Source organism: Ruditapes philippinarum, unplaced genomic scaffold, assembly GCF_026571515.1.
Source record: "Ruditapes philippinarum isolate M1 unplaced genomic scaffold, ASM2657151v2 ctg12808_1_1_1_1, whole genome shotgun sequence".
In the NCBI taxonomy this organism is placed as follows: Eukaryota; Metazoa; Mollusca; class Bivalvia; order Venerida; family Veneridae; genus Ruditapes; species Ruditapes philippinarum.
The window spans coordinates 1-26,126 of record NW_026854144.1 but is presented as its reverse complement, the minus strand read 5'-3'; the positions used below and the strand labels follow the sequence as shown (position 1 = coordinate 26,126).

Below are 26,126 nucleotides of genomic sequence, written 5' to 3'. Positions count from 1 at the left end.
CTTGTAAACACGTTCTACATGGATGTCCTTATTGAAGCACTAATGATTTAATGCTAGAAAAATACCTGTAAGTGACAAAAAAGAAGACACAATCATGTGGTAGAAAAAAAGTCCGTCAACAATACTAAAGACATATTAATTGTTTTATATCAATTGTTTGTTCGTTTATAACACCCCTAGAAAACAAGATGATAGCGGATATGCAGACGACAGGAAATGAGACGCTGAATCCAGACGCACTGTTACACAAGTCGGACGTACACGAACATGCTTGAGCACCGTCTTTTTCTTCACACGTGTCCCTCCACTGATAAGTGAACAGCTCTTGCCACAAACTGTTTAATGTAAAAATGTATTGAAAGGATACGTTTATAAATTGAAAAGTCTGACATACAAAAATTTTAAAAATAGTTCATTTATTCAAACACGATCATCTGAGAAAGAAAAGGTGTTTGTGATAGGTATGATTGTCGTTTTAGCACACTTTATGTTTGTATTACAGTTTACAGCAAATGACGTACGGACATCCATCTTAATCATGTTCTTGTACACAATTATGAAAATACCTGTTAGTTAGCTATTGATACTTGTGTTTGTTATTATACATAGTTAATTCATCACTTACTTACTTAAACGCTGTAGAACGTGGAAATTTTGTTAATATCTAACTAGATTTTATTAAAACACTAAAATGCCTTTTTTAAAAATGAAAAATGGATGCTCATTCCCCTTCTTTCTCCGGTTCCTACTGGGTAATACTTACATGACAAAGAAAAAATAAGAAGAATAGCTCATTTCCAAATTGTACACATAAAGTACCTCGTTGTTACAAAAAATAATATAATAAAATCAATACTGTCACAATGTTTGGAAGCTAATATGTAAATTATGTCAGCTGATATACTCGTAACATAATACTGTAATAACGAAGAGTGACCGTTGTATAGAATGTATACAATATAGAAATTATTTTAACAATTATTAACAATTTATCAAAATCTCCATTTATATTAACAAGAGCTGTAATCATCGCAATTAACAAAGAGCCAAAGTAAATTTGACCATATTGCTTAAATTTACTGACAATACTAAATAGACTCATTATTGTAGTTAGTAATAAACAGATTGATTAACCTACACCTTTTAAGGCACGTGATTGGAGAAAGGGAGAAAGGGAAAAAAGCAATACAAAAACTGTGTTCTATCAATTCAATTTCTTCCACGAGATGGTTCTGTGTGCCTTGATGCATGTAACAGCGTTATTCACAACATTTGACAGAAATTTCACATAATTAGTTGTTTTTTTTTAAAGACACATGTGGTGTAATATTGTTTGCATCGTACGCACTAAAGAAATTAAATGATTTTCTATCGCCAATTGTCTAAATTCGATAGACCTAGTGCTGCATTACACACACACACTTGCCCACATTTGTGGGCTAATGGCGCCAAAGCATTTGATCACGCTTAATAAACCTTTTAAGTCTTGTAGGAAAAAATAACTTTAAATTTTTGAATCTTTGTGTAAAAGAAAATAAAGTCTAAAACGGCAAAATTGAATATGTTTAGTCGTTGGGATAAATCTCTGTAACATTTCCTATTTCGCTGTTTCAAGTGTTCTTTGCAGATTCCGTTTCTCTCCTTTTTAGTATTGAAACATAATGTCACATTCATGTTTAAGTGTTAGGAGTTACTGAGAGTTGGCGAGAGGGGAGCAGGAAAGTTAAAGTATGTGACCTCAAAATAGCTATGGTATTTATCCATTCAAACATTTTTGGTTAATATGTAAAGCACTGATTTTCTCTAATGTGACGATTGCAGGGTTTCGAAAGGAGAGAACATATATAAGTCAATAAATTAATGATGAATATTTTCTGTCATAATTAGTAAAATAAACATAAAATATCTACAATACATATTTGAATCATTAACGTAAAAGCCGATCTCTTAGTTTGGAATATTTTGTAATCGATACATTGATCTTGCCTTAATATTTTTAGGAGTGTGTTCGACATAGTGGTGTTATCAAATCTATTTTATGCCAAGAATTCATAAAGGAACGTGTTTAGTTTAATATGTAACCGAAACAACAACCAGAACTTAAAATCCATCGATCGTTTAATATATGTAAAGTTGTGATATGCCTGCACCTGACTAAAAGTATTTGCTATTTTGAAAACTTGGAATTTCGATCTTCAAACTAGCTTGAAAATCAACTTCAAAAACTATTAATTTTCCATTTCAATTTTTAAAAGAATTTTATGTTTTGATCTTTCAGATGGTTTAGCTGGTTCGAAAATACCAAAAAAAAATCAGCTAATGAAAATCTTGAATTTCGATCTTCGATAACGTTTTTTAACATTGCTACATTTATGGCTTTTTAATTTTGATTTTCAAGCTAATTCAAAGTTCAAAGTAAACTTGATTTTGATTAATATCGTTCTTAAGTGGCTCGAAGTTCACAACTTCCTCGGAATTTGATATGTATTGGATTTCGGTTTCCGATCATCGATATCAGTGCTAAAACCTCGATACTTTAAAATTTCCATCTTGATATGGTGATCATAATTACAAAAATCGAGCATTCATTATATGACAACAACAATCAATCAATAAAAATAAAAAGGGAGAGTGACATTTCCTTAACGCAGCCCCAACAACACCCATATACACAGGAACATTGGTATGGACCCAGCAGGGAAAGAAACAAGAAAGAGGGCACAAAAACATTTTCTTTTATTGATGCACACTATAATGTAAAAATTGATCTTGTTGGTTCCAAACTTAAAAACATTACTGAATTGAAATATGATAGTCTAGGTATCGTACATTGTAAACACGTTCTACATGGATGTCCTTATTGAAGCACTAATGATTTAATGCTAGAAAATACCTGTAAGTGACAAAAAAGAAGACACAATCATGTGGTAGAAAAAAAGTCCGTCAACAATACTAAAGACATATTAATTGTTTTATATCAATTGTTTGTTCGTTTATAACACCCCTAGAAACAAGATGATAGCGGATATGCAGACGACAGGAAATGAGACGCTGAATCCAGACGCACTGTTACACAAGTCGGACGTACACGAACATGCTTGAGCACCGTCTTTTTCTTCACACGTGTCGCCTCCACTGATAAGTGAACAGGCTCTTGCCACAACTGTTTAATGTAAAAATGTATTGAAAGGATACGTTTATAAATTGAAAAGTCTGACATACAAAAATTTTAATAGTTCATTTATTCAAACACGATCATCTGAGAAAGAAAAGGTGTTTGTGATAGGTATGATTGTCGTTTTAGCACACTTTATGTTTGTATTACAGTTTACAGCAAATGACGTACGGACATCCATCTTAATCATGTTCTTGTACACAATTATGAAAATACCTGTTAGTTAGCTATTGATACTTGTGTTTGTTATTATACATAGTTAATTCATCACTTACCATCACCAACTTTGCCCTTTACACATGATCCCGAGCATGTAACCGTTGAAGCTTCGCCTTCGTCGAAAGGGTCGTTACATGCTGTACATTGGTAACATTTTAAAGACTGCACGCTAATCACTGAAAATAAAGAAGAAAAATCTTTATTAAAGAAATAATCGATCGTGATCAAGCTGTTTTAACGTGGTTAATTTTGGCTTTAATAAAGAAAATTTGCTTCACTGATTTTATCAATGCTTAGTTATAACACCGCGCAAGGGTTTATCAATGTTATCTGGTTGATGCCATGAAAAGCAAATTAGTGCTGTCGAACTCGTATCTAGGGAATTAGGAAGCGACAAGAGGTATATTATCTTACCTAGCAAATATGGTTTACACCCGGAAAATGATATTTTTTCCAATGAACATACACGAAATATATAAATAGATAAATAAATAACAAATAAATAAATTGAGAAAAATACAATAAAATTACTATCTCCCGCTTAAAAAATAAATTAAAATAATTAAATAAAAATTAAAGTAAATACACGTTTTATATTTACTTTCAAAAATTACTGATTCTGAAAGACTGTTATTGACGAAATAGAAGAATTCGTTTAACACCTCGCTTAAGGGCTGCCAGGATTTTTGAAATTATAAATTTAAAAAAAAAAATGGTTCATGTAAACGAAGTACTTGAACGTGTTTTTCCTTTTTAAACCAATAGATTATTGAAAAATGAAAGACATTAAAATAGAATGTGCAGACGTTGAACTGTTTAACAAAGATATTTTTTTTTCCTTTTTGTGTCTTCAAAGTTAGAAACATTGTCAAATTATTGACGCTGGATAAACTTTATATATTTATCAATATCTATTATATCATAAAATTAATGTATATTAAATGTACTCACCAGTAACAAGAAAAATCAAAATGCCAAACAAAAATGTATTTGCGCTGTTCATATTGAAATGATAAATTACTCGTTGTTGAAACCCTTCTTCAACGCTGCCCAGACCTCAACTGAACCAAACCTTGATGTCAATAATATCGCACTACTTTTTTGATGTTGGCGGTTAACTGCCTGTTAAGAATATGTCGACATGAAACTATCATTTAAAGCGGGAATGTTCATGTTGTTGTAGGATACCGAAAAAAAAATGGTTATCTTTGTCTGTAGTAGCTTATTTTAGTTATTTTCTAAATCTGACATAAACATGAACACGAACTTGCATTATGCAAAGATTTATAATCAATCAATCAATCGATCGATCGATCAACCAACCAACCAATTCATCAATCTGTCATTCAGTCAATTTGTTTATTAATTATTTAATAAGTCCATAAATTCACCAATTAATTAATATATCAATCAATCAGTTTATAAATCCCTCAATTAAATCATCAATCAATTAATTAAGCAATTGTGTCAATTAATTAATTATTAATTAATTAATAATTAAACAATCGGATTGTTATACCAATTAATCAAAATATCAATCAATTTATATCACAGTACACATCTTTGTAGAAAAAGTACTTTCATATTATTAATTTTAATTTTGCATGGATAAAGTGAGTTACTGAACAGTCAAACAGCCTTTTCAATAACTTCATTAATTTAAAATCTATAAATAAATTGTGGAGGTTTTCTTATAAAAATGGACATCGTTGCATTATTTTTCTAATTAATTATATAAATCATGTTTAATTTTTTGTGATCAAGTTAAAGTGTTTTATAATTAGGACGCGTAGTTATATATCGCGGTTTCTCAACAAACAACCGGACTATATTATTACCATCGTCAAAGATTGATTTAAAACCACTTTCGAAAAATGCATCCCATGAAATAAAAGAGATTATAATATTTGCTAAAGACACCATCAAACCCTTTTAAATGATTTATTGGTTGAATACAAATATAGATAAATAAAAAAAATGCAATTTTTTGAAAATGTTTCACTTTGATGTTTTTTAATAAACAGCCAATCAATACTGAAATGCAGATAAGGTAAGACATGTGACAAACATTCATAAATTATGCTCAAGTTGCACTTTGTTTAATCATTATACTCAAAATACTTGAACGTACTGATGGAAAGCTATTGTATATATTTTGGAAGCGATTTTTTAAAAAATATAAATAGCCGATATGTCGCTATTATTTGCAAATTCATTTTGACCAATTAGAAGTTCTTACTTTCCCGGCATTTAATAAAAGACCTCTCGCATGATTCTTTTTAAAGAAGCAAACTTGTATAGTGGTAGAGGTCATTGTGATTTTTGAGCAAACGAAAGCGAAAAAATAATTTAAGTCGCATTTGTAGTGACATGTTATATACATTTCCATTACATTTTCTGTAAACACTTCGCGATGACGTAGAGATCGTGTTTTATAACACTAAAAATATTTTAAAAAATGATATCTAAATAGAAATATCAAATAAGATTGATTTTTTTATCAATCCTTTGTCTGCTGAATTTGTGCAATTCGTTTGCCCTATTTCAAAAAAATTCGGAGCAGTCTATTCAAAGTTTAAGGAATTTCAAAACTTTGCAAACTGTGCTACCAACGGTATGGAGATTGGTCAGAGTGCACATACATTTTTTCCCGGACGAAAGCTGATTGCTTTAGGTTTGTTAAAACTCGATAAGTTATTGTTCATTATGTATAAACAGGACCATGTGGTGATGTTTTTGGTAGGTTTCACTCTGGATCACGGCAGCAAGCCACATTAAATTCACCAGAGCTGAGTGTGCGTTCTTTATGAATTTCGTTTTTCTCTATTCTATTACGTTAACAAATGTTTGTTTGCTATTCGCGTTACTTTATTATCTGCCCTCTTAATATTTGTTTCCTTACGAAGTGAATAGCTGTTTTAATTTCTAAGAAAATGGATCTTAATAAAAAGGTTAACGAACGCCGACTAGAGCGTCATGACAATAGCTCCACTCCTTTCTTTGAAAAGTGGAGCTAAATCCCACTCTTTTCTTGGAAAAGAAGGACAACAATGACAAAAGTAAACATTATCAGCCTCTGTTTGTCTCATTTTATAGCAACGTCTATGTTATTTTTGCTGTGTGGAAACCGTAAAAAGTCGCCCAGTATATATATAATCAAATATATTATATTTTCGATCCTTGAAGATCGTTTCATTGTTGTTGTGTGTACATGATACTGTTATCTCTGCTTCTTTTCATTTGACATTTTTCTACTTCGGTGGTTCCAGTATTCCTACATGAATGCTGTATAATCTCCCTTAGAAAATAGTGTATTCTTTTTTAATCTGTCTTCGGACGTTTTATCTGTGATATGCAGGCTTCATAATATCTGACCCCCTTTCAAAAATTCCAGTTTGTTTAGTTTCACCCATTGTTTTCTCGTTTAGGACAAATGTATTTTTCTACTTTGAGACCATACGATGTTTTTTCGTGGAATGGAACTAACGTGTCACAGTGAAGGTTCCATGATGACCGCCGTATAAAAAATCGTATAAAAAATTTGCGGATGTTCCATGATGACCGCCGTATAAAAAATCTGCGAATGTTTCTACAGTCAAATTGCATTATGTTTAAATGTTGAATTCTGCTTCAGTCGGTGCTAGCGTGCCTGGACAGTAGCTTGCAATTACAAGTATGGTTTATGAACAGACTTAATCAATTGAGACTGCAACATTTCTATTTTTGTTTGGACGTTATTAAGGGATGCCACGACAAAGTTTCTTGATATCTGAAAAGCTACAGACGACATAAAGAAAGCTCATACCGACATTTGCCCTTGTGTCCCCTGTTTTTGTTTTGTTTCCTGCTGGGATCCTTGAAGGTCGTCATGTGTTGGTTCGTTTCTGTTGGGGTATGCGTTCATTGATTGATGCCCTTCCTTGCTGAACCTTATTTTAATATTAAGCTCACTCTTTATTTTTGTTTGTTTCAAAAGTACAGAAGTGTCCGTAAACGTTACAAGATCATCGTCATAATAAACAACATAATATTATAATTAAGTAATTATTTGAAAGTTTCAAAACATTCATTATTCAATTTAACTATTTGGTTGCGTGAAAGAATATCAAAATTAAAGCAAATACGTGCATATTAATAACATTACTGTGACTCTTTACGTGTATCTTTAAATCTTTAAATACTTTTATGACTTTTAGTTACCGGTCGAGATCGTACCGAAAGAAGTCCATATAAATATTCCTTTGCGGAAGAATTTTTAACCGAAATCAATAATTGAGAAAAGCAAAACATGTTGATTCGTGCGAAGGTCAAAGATAACATACATTTTGGTAGATTAAAAGCAGCAGGACATGGGAAATTATTGATAAAATACACTACCATAACACTTAAAAAATATTCTTTGTTATGTAAAAAAGAATGCTCCACTCTTTTAGTCCTGCTCAGGTCTGTCGCATTTCTGTTAATACTTTGATCCTATGTGGCTAGATGCTTATAAACTGTTTTGCCCTGCGTAATATTTTAAATTCATAATGTCTCCATTTTCAGTTTTGATTTGTTGAAATTGTCAATACTAGGACATAAAAAAAATCGACAAGGAAATTTAAAAAAAAAGATAAATCAATAAGTCTACAAAAGTTAAGGGGTGTAGGGGAAGGGGATTTGATGGTCGTGGAAAGCGGGGTCAATATTAAAAAAAAAAACTAGGGGCGAAGGAAAGATACTTACACGCACACTGGATCTTGCATTTTTCAATTTTGTCATTGAACAGGCTCACGCTAACGGATTCTGCAGCATTCCAGTAGGGCACCGTGATCTTCCATTTGATTTCATCAATAAAAAAAGATAAATAAACATGGTTTGTTTGCTTTTACGGCGCACTTACGCAGTTTATGTGATATGGCGTCAAAATGGAAAAGACGATTTTGGCTGGCCTCGGGTGTTGTAAACTTCAAATCAATAAACAATTGTTGATCGCTTAAAGTTAAAAATGATTTCACTGCATGTTTTTTTTTCTTTATGTACATAAACGATCAATTCCGGAGGGGTATCTGTAATCAAGCAATCCATAGACATGATTGAGAATAATCAAATTCTTAATTAAGCTATCAAAATACATAATTTAGAATAAGTTATTCTATAATCAAGCAATTCAAAGACTTGATATCGAACAATTAATTACTAGTTTGGTGTCCCTTCTTCCAACTTGAGGGCCTCTCCTAGCCGGTTATTTCTTCAAGATGAGTATTTGCAAGACTTTTTGTTCAGACTGATAAAGGGCAATGTTCAGAGCCCATTTAAAATGAAAACATAATACAATTACTGTGACCTGATTTATGCAGCTATTTAATCTTACGATAAATGTCCGCTTATATACTTTCGATATTCATTTTCCGAAAATGCATAGCTATAATCATCATTTTTTTCTTCATAAAAACAATTATAATATTTAACTGTCTAAATTTGCCTCCCAGACAATAAAGATATTTAAACCCACTGACCTCTAAGATTCCTTTATGTTCATGCACGCAAGAACGTGTGCACGCACACAAGCATAGACACACCACAACGGTCTGGGATTTTCGATTCTTTTTATTTTGTCAATGATTATATTTTTTTAAAGGGGAGCTGAAGTTCGCAAAGTGTGTTATTTAAGAAAATATTACACTGTTACAAAAATTAGAGTTACACTCATGAAATGCAGTCCTACGCAGTTTTCGGACACAACAAGAAGGGGGAAAAATGAAAAAAACAAAGATAAATAAAAATTAATTAATTAATCAATCAATTAATAAACCAATTAATTAATTACGTCTTGTAATGAAACGACAATTAAAAAATGTTTCGCTGTATATACAGATTTTGAATGTATGTTCGTTTCCTCAGGACTGAAAAGTGTTTATTCATTTATAATATGCATCACAACGCGTGCCTATAATAGAATGCCAATACATGCCAAATTGTGCAATATATTTGAACAGTTTAAAACATGATTCGGCCTGGTATTTAATTTAGCGAAAATTCAGTTATTGTTATATATCAAGATGAGTTAGCAGGCCAGAATGATAAGGGTAAACCTAAGAGCCCTTTGTAAATTGGGAAAAAGATTAAAATCCTAACCTTTTGACTGTGGCCTATTTAATCGTTATAAATGCAAGATTGGACAGGTTCAAAATTCATTTTCTGAAAATACAGAATTATATGTAGGATTCAGCAGATAAGATTAATAAATAGAAATATTAAAATAAGGCCAGATAATAACATTTACGTGTGCAAGGAATCGCCGTGCAGTCGAGTATTCGATTGTTTTTCCTTCCTGAACAATAGAGCTTATCTTTTTTTAAATTACAGTGCAAATATGGAAAATCAGAATACGCATTATAGATATTGATATGTAAATGTATACTCTTATTTATTACATATTTTAAGGTTTTGTAAAGAAAATTACAAAAATACAAAAAAAATAAAATAAAAGATAAAACACGCAAAAAACCCAGCCAACCGATAACGATAACGGTCTATTTCAAGTATCAGCTGATCTATGTAAGAATTGAAATTTTATGTTTTTTAGGCTTTTAGACCCATGTGGTGTTCCTTATATATCATTCATTATCCCAAAACAATATACGAGTAAAATGAATTAAAGCAAAAACATTAACTACGTATCATATGACTATACTCTGATCTTGCCGGACTCTTCGTGCTCCGCTACACAGGATTTTGTTCAGGAAATTGTACGGAATTTCGGATAAACTTTATTTCAGATACCTAAAAATGGGTTCAAAACAAAAGAAAAACAAACAACTGATATTTATTGTGAATTATTTTTATTTTTACATTAATATACTCGTTTAGAACTACCACTGTTAAGTTTACTTTAAAAGGTAAAATATTATAATTAAACAATAACAAGGCAGCATAAAGATACATGTATCTATGATTGTAGATATCATATGGTGATATATACCCAGATATTACGTCATTGACTCTTGAGATGAACACCCTACTGAAAATCCAGACTTTGATTAAATAAAAGATAACATTTTATTTATTTTAGTTGTTTGATGAACGATCATAGATACATTTCGTTATCATTTTATCAGTATTTGAAAACAAATTAATTGATTGTATCCATATAATTGTCAACATATGCATACACACGGCGTATGTATAAACAAGTACTAGGCTTCGTTCAAAAATACTGTAAAGAAGGGAATAAAATTTTATTAGAAGAAACATTAATGTTATTATGTTTTATTATTCAATTTCCAAGTCTTCAAAATAGTTTTTCAGCAACCAAAAATCTGTACAACTGATAATTATGTTTACTGTTGTTGTTTCGCAAGTTTCGCTTACATTCCATCATATGTACAAAAAAACTCTTTGTATCATAGTTTGGTGACCTTTCAGTTGATAATGTGTCAGATTGTCATCGTATAAATAATATTCACGCACAGTGCGTTAACTGCCGTGCAGGTATTTGTTACCCGCACATTGATTGGCTCTTTTATTTAGGTTTACTTATTGTGACGGCAGAGAAGGGGATAGTATGGAAGCATAAACCTGCCCTTTTTACTTGTGTCTTATGACTTTTGACTTTTGACTTGTGACTTATGACTTATGACTTTTGACTTGTGACTTGTGACTTATGACTTTTGACTTGTGACTTTTGACTTGTCTGATGAACATGATAATTCGGCGCTTTTTTGAATGAAATATGGCAGACAACGAGTTTTTACATAGAATATTTTTGTTCATTGATTAATGAATTGTATCAGTTAATTTTGATATAATCTACGTTTTAAGTACTTTTCTCGATTTGTTATAGATTGCGTTTGTTTATCTTAATGTGGTGACATTGTGTCTGATCATCTTTCCTATAAAGAACCTATGAGTGTCTAACTTTTAGTTAACTATTGCTAAACAGATTCAGATTTATGTAAACTACTAAATTTCTTCACAATGTGCATTCCAAGTTATAGATATTCATGTAACTAATCTTTGGGTGTGTAGTTTTTCTTCAAACGTACACACTGCATACAACTTATTTAAAACAACATTTATTTTACATGTAGTAACATAAGCTTATGTATGCACCGTTATTCAATTTTTATCGTTGTTGTTTGTCATTGTTTGATCATCTTATGTAGTTTAATAATAATTGAACAACTTTTTGGATTTTATGTTGACAGTGAAATAAAGTAAATATCAGCAACGTCTTAGTAAAGAGGAGAGACAATGGTATAAGTCCTTATTTTGGAAAGAAGGGAGGTGTAGTTGTATGGGTCGTTGTAAGGTCCAATAAAACGAGGGTAGTTCGAAAAGTGTTGTAACTCGACTTTTTTCTGGAAAAACTATCAGAGAATGAGATGTTATATAAAGTTTTATTGCATTTGCTAGTCATTTATCTTCGCGCTTTACAACCATATAATGTTGCGAAAATCAATGCACGATGCATATCAGCAATTCAAATCAGTAGTGGGTAAGGTTTATATACTGGGCAAAAATTCGAATGGTTATCTGTAAGATTTAAGAAAGAAAGAAATACGTAGTCTTCAACAGAAAGAACATTTTTTAATGTGCAAAACAAATCTTTATAATATATTTATTGGTTTTCCAGAAAATGGTCATGTGGCAATAATTTTCGAATATCTCTTGCTTTGTTTATGTGTTCCTTCTATAGATTAAAAAAATGAAACAATTAGTTTCAGAAATAAAAGTGAAATCTTTGAGGTCTTTTTCTTTGCAACCAAAATACCTTTGCATGTACCTCATTGAGGAAGTTGCATGCCAATGTGAGACATACTATTGCCAATGATGCCGTGCCAACGTGCCAACATGACACAAAAATGCACCACAATTTGACAATTCATGAATTGGCCTCTGAGACCTTTGTCATAGAAAGAGGGACCTGGGCGTGCAGCACAATTTCTATTTATATTGGAATTTTTGCTAGGCTATTTGAACATCCCATCATCATTTACTCCTTAGACAAAATGTTTTACAAAAATGTGACCTTTGACCTCTAAGTGTGACATTGACCTAGAAGCGAGGAATCTGTGTGATGTCAAAACATATGGTTGAAGTGAACATTTTTGCCAGGTTATATGAAAATCCAATCATCAGTGAATGACTTATATTCGAGACACGAAACGTTACACCACAATGTGACATTTGACCTCTAAGTGTGACATTGACCTATTGACCTTGGACCTTCAAACTTTGTATGTAAATGCACCTTTATGAGTTCTACATACCACATCCATTATTCTTTTAATGGTCAAAAGGTCACTTTGTGGTAACGATGATCAACAAGTGCAAAGACTTTAAATGGTCATATAATCTAAGTGCTTTGATCTTAAGCATTCAAACTTTCTAATATTATATACACACTTTGGTTCGGTACTGTGACACTCACCATTGACTTTGTTACTTTAAAATATGTGTGGCAGGCATTACTTACCATGTCGCATCATCATCTGCTGTTTGAATATTGTTGATGTTATCTGTTTGAAAACAATTTAAAGAGGCTCGGATACTTTGTACTTTTGTTAATGAAACAGGAGCAGGCACGGGCGAACTTTGTTCTAGACATACATTTATAATTAAACTTGTCAGTTGACCTAAAGTCATCGCCATGTTGTAAGATAAACTAGAAATGATATATGTTGTTTGGATTGGGACTTGTCTGTCAAATTTGGTCGGAAACATTGATTGATGAATTTCCAATTACATGTATATATTTTAAATAGATTACATCAACAATTTTACAACAGCATACGTGGGCGCGCCATGGTAATAAAAATCTCAAAACAAAGTGATCCCTCGGAATAAGCCATATCTGCAATTCTCGTATTTTTATATGCAAAACACAAATGTCATTGACTGTTCCAGTTTTGAGTTTCTTGTGATTAATCCAAAACACCATGCTCATTATTGTCATGATTGAAATATTTATTGCGAATACATGTACAAGTGTATATATAAGTACGCTACTACTATGACGTTTAGCCATTTTATTGAATTTTAGGTGCGGACATTAACAAAAGTTGTATATATCAACATAAGAATGATATCATAATTGATCAAAAAAGAAAAGAAATCACTGTCGATTATCAATGAGGATAGTCTATTAATGTTCCACAGAAAAAGTCTGTTTATCTTCCTAGCCTTGTAGGAGTACCGGTTTCTCCACTGGATGGCAGACCGCTCGGTGCAGATATCTGCGGCAGCACTGAGTGCAATATAGCGGTAGTTACCGGAATAGGTTCAAGAGTATTATCTCTGTACATTAGATGGAGGGATTTTTGAAATAATTTGGCACAAACGTTCACCATCGTAAGAAGATGTACCCGGTATGCAGACACATCTTTAACCTTTAATGATAAAGGTCAATGTCAAGTATGTTTCAACACCAAATGTTGACATTTCAGACGAAGGCTGCTTTTGTCCAAATGAAATTGTGTTAAAACATCAAGGCTTTGGCTTAAATAATAAAGAAGTTATAACAGATTAGTTATAATCTGTCCAAGTGACCTTGACCTTCAACTCAGGGTTGCGGCTGTATATAGCGACACCTCGTCTCGTGATGGTGGGCATTTGTGCCAAGTTATTTCAAAACCCACTCATTCATATAGAAGTGGACGTTTAACCTCTAAGTGAGACTTTGACCTTCAGTACGGAAATGTATCTTATACTGGGACACATCTTATGATGGTGAACATTTGTGCTGACTTATTTCAAAATCCTCCATCCATGTAGAAAGAACAAAGCGGTGACGAACTATTTCAACCCAGTTTGACAGTGTTGTGGAGACATAATTGCATACATTTGTAGTAGCTATTTATATATTTACAGCTGTGTAGTCGTGTTGCATTGTCGTTTTAGTCGTAGGTTGTCTGCTAACCATACCAATTTATTGAGCTCGAAAAACAATTGCAATGCCGTTTCAGCGTCATGTGCCATTTGTAAATCCGGTTTCAAGAGTTTAGCCAATTCTTTAAAGTCTTTATTTCTGTTCTTCGGAATAAAATACATCCGTTGACAACAAATTACGTCTTGTATATCTACATTTGTACCGAAATCTTGATTATCAAATAGTTCGGGTAAATAGAACATTACGTCAGGTTTTCCATATTGAGCTCGTTATTCTTTTGGGGTCTAATAGCGTGAGTATTCCAGTTTTGTGCAATTCGATCAAGGTGTGTTTGAATTAGATCCATGAAGCAAAATTTCAGATTAACAGAGTGGACTGGGTCGAGTTTATCATATCGTCAAGAATCTTGCAAGTCTTTAAAAAAGCTGAGCCACCACTGTAAATCTTCTTGTCGTAAAGAGCGTAACCAACGTTCAACTCGCTGATTGGAAGTACTTTTACCAATTATAACACTTCTGTGTTTTGCAAAAGCGTCAATTGCATTGTAGCGAAAGAACTGTTGTAAAAGGTATACATCAGAGATTTCTGTTCTAGCATCACAACGTATGATACGAAGTGCCTTTTCAATTGACTTCAGGGAATTTAAAAAAAACTTTGGAATGAGGCATGGATTATTGTTTGTATCCGATACCTCTAGCCAGATCAGTCTTCTACTTAATCTATCAATAATACCATGGACACAAAATCCAAAGGGTTTAAACTTGCAATAACCATCTAAATGCCAAATATAGTTGGGACCTTTCGCACAATAAACACGCATTTTTAGACGATAGGTTCTTCTCAGATCAGATGAGTGCCCTCAGGATCTAAAATCTTCATTACCTCCATAACTTCCTGATAAGTTGTCTGAACATTATGATTAATTTAAAGCCGTTCCCACAAAAACCTATAACCCATAGTTTGTCCACAAGCATTCAGCTCTTTGTGAATGGTATTAATAACTGTGGGGTTGTAATTCCCGACGTTTTAGGTTAAACTCCTTTAGGAATCTATATAATTGCCGCATTGACAACAAAATTTTATGTCTATTTAATAAAAATCCTAGAATCTCGGTGTATTTGAAACCAAGTTTGAAATATTCAATAATAAGTTCGGACCTCTGATTCAAAGTTTGCTTTGGCAAATAGGTTGGTACAACACACATCACCACATAAAAAAGTGCCACAATCATTAATATTATGGGCCCAATCTTCATTTTTATTTCTTTTCATCTATATCAGTATCTGTCAGTATCTGTAAAGTATATGAAAAATAGTGTTAACAGTCAGGATGATAAGTGCAAATAACAACAATATATCTGGTACTATATGTTCTAGCATAGTATAAAGAAAAATCTAACATGAATTGTTCATGTTCTTTTGTTTGTTTCAATCTTTAACTCGCATGTCAAGGGTTTGCTTTGGATAATACATAACATTATTTATTTAAGTATGATAGTGCAGAAAGGTTGGAGCTTACAGGAACGTCAGCAATGGTTGTTTAGTTTTTTGCCCAGTGAAGCACCAGCTAGCACAAACCTAGCAGGATTTAAACCTAGACTGCCAGCAAATCCTCCTATTATAAGTCAATTGTGTGAACCACTCAGTCAGCCTGCTACCCTGAGCGACACTATGCGCTAGCTAGCAAATTGATTAATGTGAATATATATTTTAAAATTAAAAAATCCATCAACCCTCGAATGATACTATCTTAATTTACAAGATATGAACAGCTTCCACAACCGTCATTAAAACAATAAAATTTAAGAGAATCTACACGTGCGAGAGGTTTGTATAACACTTACATTTTGAATAAGTCAGGACAACTGTCGACAATATGAGATGCTCAGCAGCCTTTAAATTGCAGCTAATCCAGATGGTAAAATACTATTTTAGAAGAGACTGTGTTATAAAACGCCCCAATTAAATGGGAAAATTGTTCTAGAATATAAAGCGTTTTCGTCTGCCATATTTCATTCGAAAACGCGCCGATTTATGTCAAACAGGTAAGTCACAAATCAGAAGTCAAAAGTCACAAGTCATAAGTCGCAAGTCATAAGACACAAGTTAAAAGGGCAGGTTTATGCTTCCATAGGATAGCGATAGAAATATCAAATTCAGATGCTCGTTCATTGATTTTTTCCGTGGTTTCATATTGTGACAACGGGGAACGTGCTTTTTTTTATTTTTGCCTTTGATACAGAAGAGAAGAAACATCGAAACCTGAGGATATCTGATTTAAACGAGTAAGCGTAGTAAAAATCAGATTGCCGAGTTTTTTTGGTTTTGTGTTGTTGTTTTTTTTTTCTTCAAAAAGGTCTATATAGATGCAAGTTAACCAGGTTTTCCTCGGCTATGTATCTATGTATTATCAAATATACTTCTTGTCTCCATATGTAATAGTTTCGGTTTACATTATCAATCTTATACCCGTGTGAAAAGAATTTTAGAAGGAAATTTTCTTGTTTGCTTATGATATGGTGTTACGTATACATTTTTATTTTCTTATTTTATCTTGAACGACACTTCTAAAATATGATAAAAAAGATGATTAATTTGTGTCTGAATTTGAAGTGCTAAACATTTTTGAATCACAGGCGACATGTTAGATATTGAACACTGTGAAAGTCTATCTTTAAAAATAATTAAATAGTGCCGACCAATGAAATCACTCCGTTTGAAATAACCATAAACGTCACCACGACTCAACCAATTATATCATCAGATTCCAATTTCCAATTCAATTTCCCAATAGCCTGGTGTTCAAGTTTCCACATAAATTTTAATACAATTGTAGTACACGTGTTTGTTTGTATATCAGCAAACTTCCAATAAACTTCTAACTTTAAAAATAAAGAGAAGACATTCAATTATTGAATAGGTTTGAAACTTTATTCTCCTTTTTCACGATATGATAAAATTTGTTGTGTTTATAAAATAATAATCAACGATCTAAAGTTGGAAGGTTAACATTGAAAATAAAAACTAAACATAAAAGAATATGTTATTATTATATTTATTATATGTATCTTTTGTCATGAAATTTAGCACGATATTACAAACAAAAGAACCATATACGTTTTTATTATTTTTAGACTCAAGATACTGTTAAGAAATGGCCTTTAATATTGAATTATAATATTCTGTTAACAAAATTAACTAGATGATCAAAATCATCTACAGTTTCATCATCTAGCATTGATCATAATTTTGAACTGAAAACCCTGAGATCCATACCTTTATCTTTTGAAATAGCACAATTTTATGCTTCATATATTTTCAATTTAACATAATATTATAAACTGTGGTATTTGGAGGGGTATCCATAATCAAGCAATCCAAATATTTAATTTTGAATGATTAATTCTATAATCAAGCAATCCAAACAGATTAATTACCAGTTTTATGTCCCTTCTTCCATCTTGAGGGCCTCTCCTAGTCGGTTATTTCTTCAAGATAAGTTTTTGCAATGTCAGACTGATAAAGGGCAATGTTAAGAGCCCATATAAAATAAAACTGTAACCTTTTGTTTTTTATGCAGCTATTTAATCTTACGATAAATGTCCGCTATTTACACAATTTCGATATTCATTTTCTGAAAATGCGTAGGTATATTATAATATCTTATGTTATATCATCAATGTCTTCTTTATAAAAAACAATTAATATAATATTAAATTGTCGAAGTCGTCCTCCCGAACAAGAAAGATCTTAAAACCCATTGACCTCTTAACTGCACGCACGCACGCACACAAACATAGACATATCACAACGGTCTATGATTTTCGATTCTTTTTATCTTGATTATATTTTAACGAGGAGCTAAGTGGGTTATTTAATTCACCTATTGACTGAAAATATTACACTGTTACAAAAAGAGAGTAACAATCATAAAATGTAGTTCTACGCAGTGTTCGGGGAAAAATGAAAATGAAAATAAAAATAAAATTAATTAATTAATTAATTAACTAATTAATTAATTACGGCTTGCAATGAAACGGGGATTTTAGCAATTGCATAAAAAAGTGTTTCGCTGCATATACAGATTTTGAATGTATGTTTGTTTCCTCAGGACTGAAAAGTATTTATTTATAACATGCATCACAACGCATGTCTATAAATAGCCTGCCAATACATGCCAAATTGTGCAATACTAGTATATTGAACAGTTTACAACATGATCTGGTATTAGCTAAAAATTCATTTATTGTTACATATTAAGATGAGTAAGCCGACCAGTATGAAAAGGGTAAACTTAAGAGCCCTTTGTAAATGGGGATAAAAAGATTAAAATCCTAACCTTTGGACTGTGGCCCATTTTACGCGCTATAAATGCAAGATTGAATTGTTTTAATGTTCATTTTCTGAAAATACAGAATTACATGTATGTTTAAGCGTAGAAATATTTAAATTAGGACAATTATTAGCATTCCCATGAGCAAGGCATCGCCGTTCAGTCGGGTATTCAATTCGATTCTTTTCGTGAATAAACTCCTTCCTGAACAATGGAGCTAATGCGTAGCGTAGTATAATTCAGATTGCAGAGTTTTTTTTTTTTTTGTTTTTTTTTTAAATAATTCAAAAAGGTCTATATAGATGCAAGTCAACCAGGTTTTCCTCGGCTATGAATCTATTTCAAATATACTTCTTGTTTCCATATGTTAAAGTTTCGGTTTATATGATTAATCTTACATCCGTGTGAAAAGAATTTTAGAAGGAATCTTTCTTGTTTGCTTATGATATGGTGTTACGTATACATTTTTATTTTCTTATTTTTATCTTTAACGACACTCTAAAATTTGATAAAAAAGATGATTAATTTGTGTCTGAATTTGAAGTGCTAAACATTTTTGAATCACAGGCGACACGTTAGATATTAAACAATGTGAAAGTCTATCTCTGAAAATAATTAAAAGGTGCCGACCAATGAAATCACTCCGTTAAAAATAACCATAAACGTCACCACGACTCAACCAATTATATCATCAGATTCCAATTTCCATTTCAATTTCCCAATAGCCCGGTGTTCAAGTTTCCACATTGATTTTAATACAATTGTAGTACACGTGTTTGTTTGTATATCAGCAAACTCCCTTTAAAAATAAAGAGAAGACATTCAATAATTGAATATGTTTGAAACTTTATTCTCCTTTTTCAAGATATGATAAAAGTTGTTGTTTTAATAAAATAATAATCAACAAACTTAAGTTAACATTGAAAATAAAAAAACTAAACATAAAAGAATATGTTAACCTTTGCTGGCCTATAATTATATTTTAAGTAACTAATTGTGCTTTGAATCTTAAACATATGGCCATACCACGTGACTTAAGACGAGAATAACTGTAGAATAAATCAATGCAAGGTAATAGTATGTGACACTACTAGTATATCAAAAAATTAAATGCCAATTATGCCCAAGAAATGCATTGTTTTTATTTATTTCAAAAGCTTTATATTCTAATTGCCATGTTATAGTTTCCAAAAGTTACTCATTGACCAATTACCTCAACCATCATTCATTTGCTTGTTGTTTTTTGACAATAAGTAAAAATAGCATCACTATGTGTTTTGTCAAAATACTACTCTGTTTACATTTTGCTACTTTATGACACATTATTTCTTTCTTTGGGTGATAAACATCTACATTGCTCTAAACGTGTTACATATACGTTATAAAACTCGTGTTCAGCCTTTCTACAGAATAGAAAAATATTCATTTCTGAGGCAAAATGTGCCTTTAATAAACCCCTTTACGCTTTGATTACATCAAACTTTATGAATGAATTGGTACGTCGGAACTGATTTAAGTCAGATTGTGCATCTTGTATTTTTGCAGACGACAATTAATAAGTCATGTGGTATTGCCACATTTTATTCGATGTTTTACCGTTATAACACGTTACGATTTTATTAAAAGATGTTTATTACATAATTATATGTATATTTTGTCATGAAATTTAGCACGATATTTCAAAAAAAGAACCAGATAACTTTTCATTATTTTTGGGCGCAAGATACTGTTTAGAAATGGCCTTTAATATCAAAATTATAACATTCCGTTAGATGATCAAAATTATCTACAGTTTCCCGCCTAATCGCCATGCAAAAGCGCCTTCTATTCGAATACCGTACATTATCGCGCCAAAAGTGACATCTCGTTCAGAATGACTTAATGACGCTGAGCTATATGTCGTCCATTTAGATTGTAAGTCAATATTGATGACGTTATAATCTCCGTAATTCGGAATTGTAACCAGTGTCACAATAGTATTAGAAATTTTTTTCCCATCCAAAAGTAGTCCATATGGGTCATGACATGCACTGATGTAAATTGTGACACCAACTCTTAAAAAGTAGTCCGGAATAACAAAGCTGTAGCTAGAGGCGAATGAATTCAGCGCAGGAAGTGTTACCATTGATGGATCACCTAGCCCAAGATCATCGATTACAGCGTCAAGAGCGTATTGTGTGACCATGACGCCTTTATTTGCTGTGATAGAAAGTGGTTGTGAATCTAGTTCCATTTTGAAAAATTCAGTTAAAACATCAAGTGTTTCATTTGCTACCAGTTCACCATTTGCATTTCGAACAGTTACCACAGTACTGTCTTCCGCGGCTTTAATTCGGTATGAGAACCCTTTCCTTGGATTCTGTTGGGCAACAATGTAGGCGTGGCCAAACATTGGTCTGGGCGGGACTTGATTAACAAGATGATCACAAGAGGCTGTCATTCCGGATGGAACATAACCGCATTCTGAGCCAGAAATCACGACAACATTGTCTGTAGCTGATATAGATGTTCCTCTAAGATCCTTTTCCTGTAAAAAGTAGGACTCTAAAAAGCCCAACTGCTTGTAAAATACCCTCCCTCTTTTGTTGGTGATAGTGACGTTGGTAGTTGTGTTTTGTGTGCCAATAATGGCATACTGACTGGTCTTGTAAGTTCGATGGCTCTGTACCTCAACTAGGTATTCAGAAGATAAACAAGTTACCGGATAAACTATAGTACCGTCGACGGTTGTATATGACAATTCTCGGCTATTTACGGCAATTACCGTGATGGGTGTGTCTGAAGTTATGTGCACGCCTTTTCTCGAGTGTTCTTCAGCCATAACCAAGGTCGTATCTTCAAACTTCCATTTATATGCACCCTGTATTACCAATGACTCGTTGTAGGACAAAAATGGTATGGTCACCGTGACATTAGCAACTTCCGGTGCCATTATGTACAAAATAGATACTTCCGGTCCCACATTGTGTAGAAAGCCTGTGATAAATTCTGTACCAGCCAGGTCACAACCTTCAAAAGTACAAAAGTGCGGTTATACATCTAAATATCAATACTACATACTGCAATAGCTTGATTATTTTACCTATGCAAAAATGTAAAAAGAAGGTGCACAATTGAGCATAAGAAAGAAATACATGTATTATAAGAAAATTCAGAAAGACGTGTATGTAATTATCGATTGAATAAGGCTTCACTAGCAAAGTAAAACATTTCAAATAAGAGAACACCTTACGAAATTTTTTCAGTTAAACAGGATATAGTTTTTGTGTTTACCATCAACTAATGCGAATGCTGAAAACACTTATACATGTATAAAAACATATAACTTTACCACAAGAACTTTCATCTGCTAATCCGCACGGACAGTCATTTTTTCCATCACAGACTGCACTTCCTGGAATACAGGTTCCATCCGGGCATCTAAACTCAGACTCTGTGCAAATTCTAATCATCGGTCCAGGACCTAAAATTGTAAACGTTTCGTAAAGTCTGGTTGTTCCTGTATCCGTTCTTCACACATGACGTTACTTGGTTTGTAGTAATATAACAACAAAGTAAGTCTTTTAACGCTAATGCAACTCTGTAAAAACGTAATTGAACGGCCGTGCATATATTTTGGCGTGTCGTTATTTGCGTAATACAAACATAGCCTTAATGTTTGCGTTTCTTTAGAAGCGCGTCAATGTGATTCTTCTGTAAGCAGCTCTTAGATTGTGTGTATGTGATAATAATACATGTATATCCGTGTAGCTTCATCACTGAAGTTATTGAACTCCAATGTTTTTTAATAAAATACATGTAATATTCAAATCGTTCAATAAATTCAGTATTGATCTAACACTTATAAAATATCCTTTAAATATTTACACAAGTGTATTATTAATAATATCTGTCATATGTTGCGGTTCGGACCGGAATATCCGTCCGAGGGGACCCCGCCCATTATTGGTAACGAGGCTTGCCGAGTTACCGCCCATGGGCGTGTTCCCGAGGGACGGATATTCCGGTCCGAACTGCAAACATATTTCAGATATTTTTTCTTGCATATTCTGCCATATTATTTCATATTTAAAATGGTTAACCTCAATATGATATATGTTTATGGGTAAAACTCACGGAAACGCCAGTCTGCTGTGCAAGAAAACAACTTTGTGACATCATTTTTGTCTGTACTTTTTATTAGAACGACGTTGTACACAAGCGTGCATTAAACGCAAACAAATAGTTCATTAACTTTAAAGCGTTTAGTCTTATGATTAGAGAAAAACTCCCATTCGTTGTCATAAAAATGATTACTAAACGTTTATAACCGAAATCGTTTAGAAGAACAAATGTCATTCATATAATTATATAGTTACCCGTTGTAGTTCCATTATTACCACCATCGGTCGTTCCATTACCACCATTGATTGTTCCATTGCCGCCATCGGTCGTTCCATTACCACCATGGATTGTTCCATTACCACCCTCGGTTGTTCCATTACCACCCTCGGTTGTTCCATTACCACTTCCGTTCTTTGTTAGATTACCACTTTCAATGGTTGTTCCGTTAGTTGTTTTATTCCCATCTGTCCAAATACATTTAGAAGTAAACGAAATTAAATATACAATTAAATATATCCCTTCAAATGAAATTATACAAAATATTTAAACATTTAAACTTTTGCAAAACATTATACATGTACTTTTATTAAAAGATTTATGGCCCATCGCAGCTTTTTCTGGTTTATATATCAAGAAACCTATTCACTCGTTCATTTGTTAGTCCGTCCGGAACAACGTCTAATGGTTAAAAAAAGAAAAGAACCACACAAAAATTGACCCGTTTATGTTGTTATTTAACTTGTTTATATGTGGGAAAATTCCACATATAAAGATACAAAACATAGACAACAAATGTTGACATGTCCATCCGTCAGTCTCTACCAGAAGTTTTTTAGAACTTGTGTGCAATGTGAATTTATGAAGCGATTTTCTTACAAACTTGCCATTGTTTTATTTCGTTTTATTTGATGGACGAAAACGAAAGGTGAGGTTAAAAAAGATCGAATGAGGATCAAAGGAGACTTATCACATAGTATAGCTTTGATAAACTGAACAGCCATTTATATTTATTTATTCATTTATTCATTTATTCATTCATTCATTCATTCATTCATTCATTTATTTATTTATTTATTTATTTATTTATTTATTTATTTATTTATTTATTTATTTATTTATTTATTTGTTTATTTATTTATTTATTTATTTATTTATTTACATGTGATTATTTCGACTCTTCGGCAATTTTATTTATTTATTTATTTACATGTGATTATTTCGACTCTTCAGCAATTTTAGATTTTGACTATTTAGAAAATTAATGCAATATAATATTGCGACAAATGAATATTTTAATAAAAATTTGTATATACATGTACGTGTAGATCAAGTTAAGAAGATACGAAACCAATATAAGGTTATATAAATAAGATAAATAAAATAACGTTCAAACCAACCACTTCCATGGAGGAAATACTTAAAATCTCTAACGCAAGTGTTTTGTTTATAACATTGTTTTAAAATTGTTCGTTCTTTCATATTTTTTATGATTATCCTTTGCAATAAAAAATTTGTAAACAGATGTAGTTTTACACTAGCAGTTTTTCATTTTTCGTCATTGCCAATACTATGCCATAGATATATTACCTGTTCCACCATTTTCACCGGTCTTAAGTTTCCTGATAATGGCGTTCTCTTTTGATGGTTTACGCAGCCAGGACCGAAATCTTGACAATCGTGTCGCCACCATCACATTATTGGAACAGCCGCTGTTATCTATGTGTATACCGATCTGAACGCTCGCCCCGCCATTTAAAGTGCAGACGATAGGATTACCCTGTCCTGTCTGTAAATAATATTGTGTTGTTTGTGAAAATAAATATTTGAGCGATACCTACTTTGTTAAAAATTCTGGAAAAGTGATATCCCTGTGGCGCAATTAAAGAACAACAACAACAAATTTTTGAAAATTTTAGTCGCGGTTTTATTTAGTCTGTTCATAACGGAAAAGGAAAAAAATCTCTCATGTTCTTGTCCTCCTTTTTCCGCCTTTATGACATCACCATTTTCTTTGTTTCGGTGCCTTATGTGTGCCCTGCCATTGTGGTTCAGTTGTGACGCGGCTGTGTTCTGTGAACGTCGCATAGCCTAGTTAATCTTTGTTTTCATTTTTCCTGTTAATTGTGTTGATTATATTTTACGGTCATTCGCCTGTCGCTATCAGTGCCTTGCGAAAGTGATGGTAAACTGCTTAACAGCCTGCACAGGAACGATGCGGTGGCTGAACTGTGCTCTGGTAAATTCAATGTGGCTAACTGCCGTGATCCGGAGTGAAAACTACCACCACCTTTTGCTTTGATAAAGGAAACACTTCAATGCTACATGCACTACGCATTGGACGGACGTAGAAAAATAGAGAAAAACATAATTACCGGGGCACTTGTTTTTTTATTTCCCGCCTTTCTTACGAAGCATATTTTGTTCCTTTCTCGTCTTCCAGAATTGTATCGAGAGCAATCAGAGTTAGGCAGAAAGACGAATAGCAGTATCTGCAAATATATATATATATATATATATATATATATATATATATATATATATATTATATATATATATATATATATATATATATATATATTATTCTAAGGCATATAAGTATGTTACTTACATACAATTTTATATAATAGTATATAGTATTTTTCTGTATATTTTGTAAGAGGCATGGGTCGCTTGTTTGGGCGAGGGGTAATTTCTCCATGACATTTGATCTCGGACATTAAGTATTATGATCTTTTGATTTAGGAACAATGTTGGATTAGAAGTCGGTCAGTTGCACTCGTGGTGATATAAATAATTACTGGTTAGTTATCCGGGAAAGCTTGTTACGTGGATCAAGCGCCGAGACATGACCAAACATTGTGGTAAAACAGATGTAAAATCCGTTAATCCTTTGTTGTCAAGTGAATTTCATTTCGTTTAAACGAACGGTTATTTCGTTTGAACGAAATATTATTTATTTTCGTTTAAACGAAATATGAATTCGTTTTATCGACACAAAATTAAACACACACGTGACAAAAAGGGTATAAAGTAAAACTTTTTTTGTCTCGTTACATACGGTACGTTCATGTTTTGTGGTCTTTAGAAGATTATACCAAAGTATATTTGTTCGTTACTATGCACACAATATCATTTGTTCTTACCTTTTAATTTGATAGGATCTATTATCACACAATCTGGATATATGTCCTGTTGTACCTTCAAATCAAACAATCTAGTTGAGAACCGCCCTTTGATCTTCTTTGTTTTACCGTTTCGTGTAACTGTTTCTGCCAAATACAGCATCGCTATGTCATTTACTTTACCTTTTTTCTTGGCATGCTGAAGTCATCAAAACAATATAATTATCACATAGTGACATTATGCTTACTTTGCACCGTTTCAAAAATGAAAAAAAGACAAAGAACACATCCCTCCCCAAAT

At 32.5% G+C, this 26,126-nt stretch overlaps 3 protein-coding genes across 3 annotated transcripts; all 3 read right to left on the bottom strand.

Moving 5' to 3' along the window:
- Positions 1-2,721: 2,721 nt before the first annotated feature.
- Positions 2,722-4,506, bottom strand: LOC132739104 (uncharacterized). Its single transcript, XM_060726754.1, has 3 exons — positions 4,346-4,506; positions 3,451-3,570; positions 2,722-3,163 (listed from the first exon to the last, which is right to left on the bottom strand). Exons 1-3 carry the CDS (start codon positions 4,395-4,397, stop codon positions 2,994-2,996), a joined length of 342 nt encoding a protein of 113 aa, XP_060582737.1. The 5' UTR covers positions 4,398-4,506; the 3' UTR covers positions 2,722-2,993.
- A 15,237-nt stretch (positions 4,507-19,743) lies between these two features.
- Positions 19,744-22,057, bottom strand: LOC132739103 (uncharacterized). Its single transcript, XM_060726753.1, has 2 exons — positions 21,931-22,057; positions 19,744-21,608 (listed from the first exon to the last, which is right to left on the bottom strand). The coding sequence occupies exons 1-2, from the start codon at positions 22,049-22,051 to the stop codon at positions 20,386-20,388; spliced, it is 1,344 nt and encodes a 447-aa protein (XP_060582736.1). The 5' UTR covers positions 22,052-22,057; the 3' UTR covers positions 19,744-20,385.
- An 880-nt stretch (positions 22,058-22,937) lies between these two features.
- On the bottom strand, positions 22,938-26,024 carry LOC132739102 (uncharacterized; the record flags this gene model as incomplete). Its single annotated transcript, XM_060726752.1, has 3 exons — positions 22,938-23,167; positions 24,291-24,485; positions 25,847-26,024. Coding segments are annotated over 3 exons (603 nt in total), but the record flags the coding sequence as incomplete, so codon positions are not given.
- Positions 26,025-26,126: the final 102 nt, after the last annotated feature.

What these genes read in the sequence shown, in the direction of transcription:
- LOC132739104 (XM_060726754.1), bottom strand. Translation starts at nt 4,397, where the DNA reads ATGAACAGCGCAAATACATTTTTGTTTGGCATTTTGATTTTTCTTGTT. An exon ending in TTTGATTTTTCTTGTTACTG is followed by an intron (nt 3,571 to 4,345) that starts GTGAGTACATTT and finishes CTTTATTTTCAG; the next exon opens with TGATTAGCGTGCAGTCTTTA. An exon ending in AAAGGGCAAAGTTGGTGATG is followed by an intron (nt 3,164 to 3,450) that starts GTAAGTGATGAA and finishes TACATTAAACAG; the next exon opens with TTGTGGCAAGAGCCTGTTCA.
- LOC132739103 (XM_060726753.1), bottom strand. Translation starts at nt 22,051, where the DNA reads ATGATTAGAATTTGCACAGAGTCTGAGTTTAGATGCCCGGATGGAACC. An exon ending in AGCAGATGAAAGTTCTTGTG is followed by an intron (nt 21,609 to 21,930) that starts GTAAAGTTATAT and finishes GTACTTTTGAAG; the next exon opens with GTTGTGACCTGGCTGGTACA.